Genomic DNA, 7,935 nt, shown 5'->3' on the forward strand with positions numbered 1-7,935 from the left:
GTCGTGCGGATGTAACGTTGATAATTAGGCCGGTCCAATCGGTCGACTGAATGACCGATACTCGCCGATGATTCTGGCAAGGCGAGGAGAGGAGAGGAGGAGAGGAGAGGAAGGGATGCTGCCTTTTGGGTACCATGTTGGCTGCTCGCCTGGACGCCGGCCTGCTCCACATATGAGTCTAAAAATGAATACCCCCCCCCCCCCCCCACACACACACACACACACACACACACACACACACACTCCACCGCCTGTCCGTCTGTTGATCCCAGATCAGCCTGTGATGGCATGGATGCCCTCGGAGCATTTTTTTTTTTCATGCGTTTTATAAACGCATGAAAAAAAAAAATTTGTGATCCGAAACGTAAATATTGCCGATGCTGCTGTCTGAAACCGAGGCCGTTCAGCGCGAGGCTGTATTGTGACAACGCACCATATGGGGGGGAAATGAATTATCACCAGCGCTTAAATAAATACATAAAAAAGGATGTCACTAACCTCTGTGCCATCCTCTATTGGCCGTTACAGGATGGATGAGGAGGAGGCGCAGGTGCAGGGATGCGGAGCGACGCCCAGGGAGACAGAAACATGAAGATGTCAGTCACCGCGTTGATTCTCAATAAAACACACTGCTGTAAATTAAATTAAATTAAAAAACATAAACGCTCACCTGTTTTAACCGGGATGCGGCTCTTGTACCGGATGTTGGCCGTCATGTTGTCTGCTCTCCTCCCTCGATTTCACCGAAGCGACGGCTCTGAGAAAGCGGCCCCCTCGCCTCGCCTCCAAAGCCCCGGACGGACAGCAGGAGGGCGGGCCGAAGATGACGGATGAAAGTTCCTCCTCCTCCTCCTCCACACAGACTCAGCCAATCACGCTGCAGAGTTTCCCTACAAGCAGAGTGAACGCACAAGATGCCACGAGGAGGGTTTAGGGTCCAGACCAACCTCACTGACATCCATCTAATTCTACACATTGTGTACATATCACTTCTCTCCGGTTTCTAGTCAGAGATTTTAGTTTTTTGGAAACTCAGCATAAAGAGTCGCAGTGTTCATTTGTTTTAGAAATAAATACTTGACAATCTGTCCCCCAATATTAATACCAATGAGATATTTTACAAGCAATCAAAGGTGAACATTCTACAAATCATTGGACCAGCCATGGACAACATCAGGTTCTGCCTGATAAACCTACAGCTTCAACACTTGGCCTCCCTTTATCCGAGGGTTTCTATTTGACTTTATAACATCCCGAAGAAGACTGCTATAACCTACCAAATGAACTAATGTTGATTATATTTAGCTGACTAAGGCCCACAACTCCTCGAGATGAATTAAAGTAAAACATCTTGAACCTCTCTACTTGAGAACATTCCTGCCCACTGCAATAAGAATCTACAATAAATCACCTCGAACCAAATCATTCACAAGACTATAACACCGCCACACTGTTGTTTGGTTAATCTTTACACTACTGTTTAGTTAGTTAATTAATATTATTCTATTTCATTGTATATTGTGCTTTTTTATATTCCAATTTTTTACTCTTTTATTTTTATTGTTTATATTGTGTATTTTTATACTATATATATATATATATATTTTCTTTACTCTTACTTTGATTGCTTAAATATATTTTTGTTGCTGTAGCGAACAAAGTTCCCCTTGTGGGAAGAATAAAGTATCTATCTATCTAAGTACAAGCATGAAGTCGAGTTGAAGCTCAGGTTCCTTTAACTGTTTCACTCAATTACGAGTTCACACTGGGTCTTAGCATCAGCAATAAAAAAAAAAAAAATCTTTAGACATACATATAAATAATTAGATGATAAAACGTACTGCACCATTTTTCTAAAATGTGTCAAGTCAAAAACACTAGAAACAAAAGAACTGAAGAAAACAAGACACATATCAGCGAGGATTATATAAAGGTCAGAAGACTTTCTACTGTCAACTAATAACTGCTAAACATGTCATGTCATTCAAAAGTCACACATGTCAACTCTCTTTTTGTTTTAAAAGACATTTTATTTTGGAGAGAAATACAAAAAAAAAAAATGTTTACGCCTAAAAACAAGTCTCTACTGAAACATGGTTAAGAAATAATACTAATAATAATGTGTGTCTTAATAAGTTCAACAGACAGATTTGCGTACAACAGACAGAAAAACGAAATAATGTCAACAACACATCGATGTTTGAAGGCTCTGCAGGGCATTTACCCATATAACAGTTACATGTTTCACTATTTGACTTTTAAATGGGCCTGAATACATTACGATGAAAAGCGGCACATGTCGTGTACAAACAGAACATTTTACACATTAAATGACACCACTGAAGCAAATATGGACACATTAAGTCCCTGGACTGAACAGTGGGATTAGTTTTCAGTCTGTAGTTGTAGTTTGGCACTGACATTAAAGATTGCGCAGCTCTTGATGATAAATACAAAAAATATATATTAACAAAATGGCCCTTCATAGTCAACTAAACCATGATACTAAATCTTAAAGATTGTTGTTTCCCTTTAAAACAAAGTGGTATTAGTTTGAATACTACCACCTAGAATTAAAGTTTGTAGTGTTGGCTACAAAATAAGGTTTCTAGTTTTAACACGATTAAGAACAAACAGCATTACTCGTTCTCTGCATGGACAGCTTACACCTCATTCGTAAGCACACTTAAGAGTTCACTGTGGTAATATTTATAGTTATTGCATCATCACACTGAAGCCCCGAAGGTGTGAAACCATCCAGAGGTAACGGAGATGGGCCACCGAATCACTCGTGAGCTAATAAAAAAACATGAGAAGCAAACTATTTTTATGTTAAAATATGTTAAAACAATCTTAACCCGATGGCAAAATTAATGGAAAATGCATAATTCATATATATATATATATATATATATATATTTATTTGTAAACATGATAGTATGGTGGCACAACCTCTGTATAGTCATACTAAAGATCAAAGACTAAAACTGGTACATACAGTACAAGACGGGATAATGAGCGAGGTCTAGATGTGGATTGTAAGAGGAGTCTTGACAAGATGTTTCTCCTGAAGAGCTGATGGATGGATGTTTGGAGGGAAGAAGAAGAAGAAGAAGAAGAAGAAGAAGAAGAAGAAGAAGAGGTGGTGGTGTGCAGATAAAGTTGATGTGATCCTGGATATCTGGACTCCTGGTGGATCTGCAGGGATGGATTCAGAGGAGGACCAGGTGTGTGCGTGTGAATACATATATGTGTCCGTGTGTGTGTGTGTTGGGGGGGTTGGGATCACGGCGTTTCCCTTCCGCTGCGGCTCTTTCACTCGTCCGATTTCCTCTTCATCTGTGCCTGCATCTGAGCGATCATCTGCTGCATGCGTCTCAGCTACAGAGAGAAGAAAAAGAAAAAGTTAAGTTTTGTGTCCTCGCTTAGTTGATTGATATGTCTGAAAACATATAAAATGTTTTCAGATATGCTTGTATCAAAAATACTTAAATAATATACATATATATACATATATATATATATATAAAACACACTAATATTAATTTATATATTAATTTTATAACATATTAATTTTATATTACATTTCTGACAATAGACCCCCTAAACTTCTACACACTAATGTGACCTAATGTGTATTTTAAAGTCAAACTGAAAGCTTAAAACAGCAAATGTGTCTCTGCTCTGCTCTTATGATCCGCTTCATTACCATAACGTCGCTGTCCGTGTTAAAACCACAAAAATGTCAACTTCCCATGAGCTGAGAAAAACAGCATCAGCTTTGTGACAATACGTTTTTCATATCATCTAATGTGGTTTTTGTAAAAGAAAAATATTTCACCAACTGCTTTTTACACCAATAACAGTTATGGTTAATATGAATTTACACTTTCTGGTTCGACCAATCAGATGTTTGTGTTCTTAAAGGGTCAGAAAGCTTGAACGTTTTACAACATGTCTTTCAACCACAATGACTGAACAAGACAGGAAGTGCAATCTATAAAGAGACAAACTTCAGAATAGAAACACACGCTGACTGATTGATGCAAAAGCAACGAGACGATTATCACTTTGCATGAGAAGACATCACCAAAATGAAAAAGCATCCCTGAGGACGTCCACTTGAAGTAGTGTTAAAGTGTTATACCATGAGAATTTATTTGCTATTGCAAGATAACCTGCTACATTACTGTAAATAAATGATAGACAGATAGTCATCACTCAATCAAATGAAGAGACAGTCAATATATTTTAATACGTAATAATATTATATAATCTATATTTATATCAGCGGTTGTGATGAAAGTGTTTAAAAATGTATAAAAGTATAAAATCATTGTCAAACAATAAATTAATAATTGTTGGAATGTAAACAGATGTTAACGAGAAGGCAACAATGGGTGAATGATGTTATAACGTGGCTAATGAGGATGTAAAGCTTTTAAAGCCATCAATAGTCACACTGTCAATCAATAAACTCTCCTGGAGCTTTCTTTAACGTCTGTCACCATCTTGTGGCTCAGAATAGTACTCCAAATTACAACCACAGTACGTAGCCTTTTCTCTTTCCACCGGTTGTGATTGGAATATCATGGATGTGTGAATTTATTCTGGATATGTAGTACAGAGTCATGTGCACCTGAAGACTAACGGGTCTCAAGTCGCAGCTGTTCTACCGCTGTTTTGAAATTTAAGGTGAAAGGTTGACTGAAAAACATGAAATGTGAGCGCATAGTCCAGGTGACAAGATCAACGACGACTTAAATGGAATATTACTTTGAACTTGAACATAGATTCATTATGTTTTTTCATATTAAATCCAGGATTGACAAAATCTGATTTGATTACTTCCAGGGAACGGTTGATGGGTGACGCCTTATTTTAAGGCTCCTGTAAGTTCTTAATAGTCAGACTGTGCGTTTGTTTTTTTACTGAACTACTAACATTTGAATGACTGCAAACATTGGGATCAATTCAAACCTAAGTGAATATTTAGTCTCTCTTGGAAACTTTATTTATGATATTTATTAAACTGTATGTTTGCTTGTAATTGTCATTTACACATGGAGCCAAATTTGACAGCGTACCTGCTGTGAACTGACACTCCCAATTAATACATTATTAGTGTCATATTTGGACAGTGTAATTAGGACAAAATACAGTTTTTTTTAAGGAACCTTTATAAAAATAAAAAAAACTAGGAACCTGTAAAATAAAGTAACCTTTTCATTTATAGTAACTTGCTTAGAAATGTTCACAAACTGATCATAGAACAACGCAAACAAATCAACAAAATAACCTGTTCAAAATATTCTGGTCCACAAACTACCGTTTGAACGTAAATATGATCCTGAACATAACTTTCAGCCCTTTCATGTGGCAACGTTATCTATTTTGGGGAGCTCTGGTGAATAAATTAGTAGTTCATTCTCAGAAAAATAGAAGAATTTTGGAATACTTGTATATTGACATTTAAACATCTTTCTGTCATTTACCATGTGTTTTCAAAGACGGGAAAATGGATTCAACGGGTTTCCGGGTATTACAGGACAAGTTGGTATTATACAAGTACAATAGCTAGTAGTCTGTCCTCCCAGTCCAAACCCTGACAACACGTAAACAAATGGGCCGCTGTCTCCTCACAGAACTGAGGTCATTCCCACCACAAAACTGGGCCAGGACATCCAGGCAGGAAGTGATGGCATATCCTGCCCTTGGGCACATTGTTTACAAACAGCTCTGATTGGACCCCGCCCGCTCGCTCACTGCGGTGCACTATGGGTGCACCGCAGCAACAACACAAACAGGCCAATCAACAGCAATCAGGAAACAGGTTATTGCTTGGGGACTTGCAGGCTCCCAAAATGTAAACAATACATATGGAAGATAGCAGCGGGATAATAAATTAGACCTTTTTTTCTTTTTCTAACATTTAGTCACACTTAAGGATTGACAGCCAGTAGGAACATAATGTTATGGTAGAGTGTTACGATGCCATGTGTACAACAAAGATGACGGAGCAGTTTTTCTGCACAGCCAGGGTGAGTCTGCATTTACCCTCCATGATGGGTTACTGTGGTTTGACTGATCAGGTCTGAGTGTTTTTGACACTGAAATGGAGATACAGTTCATTACACCTTGTGCCAGTCATTTACCAAAGCCTGCAGCCATATTTGACCTGAGGAAATACTTTTGACGAATTTGTTTAAGTTTTCAAAAAGAAATATTCCAGTGATAAACCCATCAGACTCACTGTAATTATGGTTTTGCACATAAAACAATATTTTCTCCTGGGACTAATAAATGGCAGATATCTGCATTCTTTCTGTGTAGTTCTGTAACTTTAACGATAACCAGGATGTGTGTTTCATGAAAATGCATTAGCTAAGTTGAACAAGTCGGACCCTGGAAAAAAAAAAAAAGAAGAAAAAACTCTTTTTTTGTCAGTAATGCGAGTTGTACACGCACGCAAAAGCACTAGAATGCTCCTTTAGGTGCTGTTGCCTCGTGCTAAACACAGCGAAATGAGCAACAATTTGACTTTTTTTTGCACTGAAAATATGGAAGAACTATTGATTTTGTCCCCCAATTTCTAATAAAGTAGAGTTGCATTATGGCATGTGAGTATTATATTAATATGAATCTGAAAGACCTGTATTTACAGCTATCCACTTGCTGGATCAACTGAGACACATTTTAGTTCAAAGTGAGACGAGGAGCCGCGTGTGCGTTCTTACCTCTGCCTCTTTCTGCAGCAGGATCTGGTCTTTGTCCAGCTCGTCCTCGTCCACAGCCCTGCAGAGAACCCAGATGTGTAGGTCAGAAAACCTTGCTTGACACAGAGCGGCTCAACGTGCTGTTGAAGAGAGATGTATACAAAAGCCAGCATCTCACCTGCCCTCTCTCTTCAGCCTCTCCGAGCGGAAGTTCTCGTAGTGCAGATCCTGGGTTACCTCCTGGAGGTCTTGCATGTGGGTCCTGCAATGAAACAAGACATGCGATCCTTTCTTCACACACTGGGAGGCAGTAGAGCTTCGCTGTAAACTATTTAATTAGTGGATGTAAAACCAGCTTAATGAGGATGAAGTTCTGTCCAAGGTTTTTTAAAAGACTTTCCTTCCGAGTATCCTAATACCTAAGCTTTTTTATTGCCGGGGGACACTCACACAAGCATGGTGCGTAGTTTGAGGAAGTCATTGTGGTCGGGGTTCTCCACCTCGACGACTCCCCAGGGGTAGAGACGACCGCGGATCTTCTTCCCCTTCACCTCGATCAGCTGGTTGGAGCCAATCACAGCAAAGGGAATGCTCGCCTGGGAGAGGGAGATAAAAGGTCAGAGGATCCCCAAAAAGATACAAAGTCTGAGGAGGGGATGTGGAAAATAAAGGTATCGGAGAGAAGGGGTAGGACGCAAGGACGAATCACTAAACCAGCAGAGGGAAGCGTCTGACGTAGCTCTGTGTCTTCCAGCATCAGCTGAGCCTCTCTCTCTCTCTCTCTCTCTCTCACCTTCAGGACACGGGTCTGCTCCTTGAACTCCTCGTCCTCATCGGAGTCGGCGTCGGGCAGCTGGTAGATCCGGATCCCGTGCTCTGCGATCTCGTCCAGGATCTGAGAGGTGGGAACAGGAGGAAAAACACGGTGTGAGTTGGCAGCGGTAGTGACCTCATCGCGAACTCCCGAGGTGTACCGCTGCACGGGAAAAAAAACACTGCTGGAACCTGCAGAGGGTCAGTTCGACTTTCTATGAACAATCTCGATGATGAACGGACCGGAAAGCAATCGAGAAAGCCCCTTCATTCAAAAACCAGTCAAACATCACTGTCAAAACCACCAAGGACCCCTTTCCTTGGAAATATCTTTTACACACTTCATTTTTAGTGTAGTAGATGCTTATAATGTATATCGTATACTAACTTTATCCATACTATGCTT

At 39.7% G+C, this 7,935-nt stretch overlaps 1 protein-coding gene across 1 annotated transcript; it reads right to left on the reverse strand.

Moving 5' to 3' along the window:
- Positions 1–1,984: 1,984 nt before the first annotated feature.
- LOC116376883 (septin-2A-like) lies at positions 1,985–7,721 on the reverse strand (the record flags this gene model as incomplete). The annotated part of the gene is made up of 5 exons (XM_031838380.1): positions 1,985–3,381; positions 6,738–6,795; positions 6,895–6,978; positions 7,167–7,312; positions 7,510–7,721. Coding segments are annotated over 5 exons (566 nt in total), but the record flags the coding sequence as incomplete, so codon positions are not given.
- Positions 7,722–7,935: the final 214 nt, after the last annotated feature.

The sequence above is a fragment of the Anarrhichthys ocellatus genome, unplaced genomic scaffold, assembly GCF_004355925.1.
Source record: "Anarrhichthys ocellatus isolate YVR2014 unplaced genomic scaffold, GSC_Weel_1.0 scaffold667, whole genome shotgun sequence".
Classification (NCBI taxonomy): Eukaryota; Metazoa; Chordata; class Actinopteri; order Perciformes; family Anarhichadidae; genus Anarrhichthys; species Anarrhichthys ocellatus.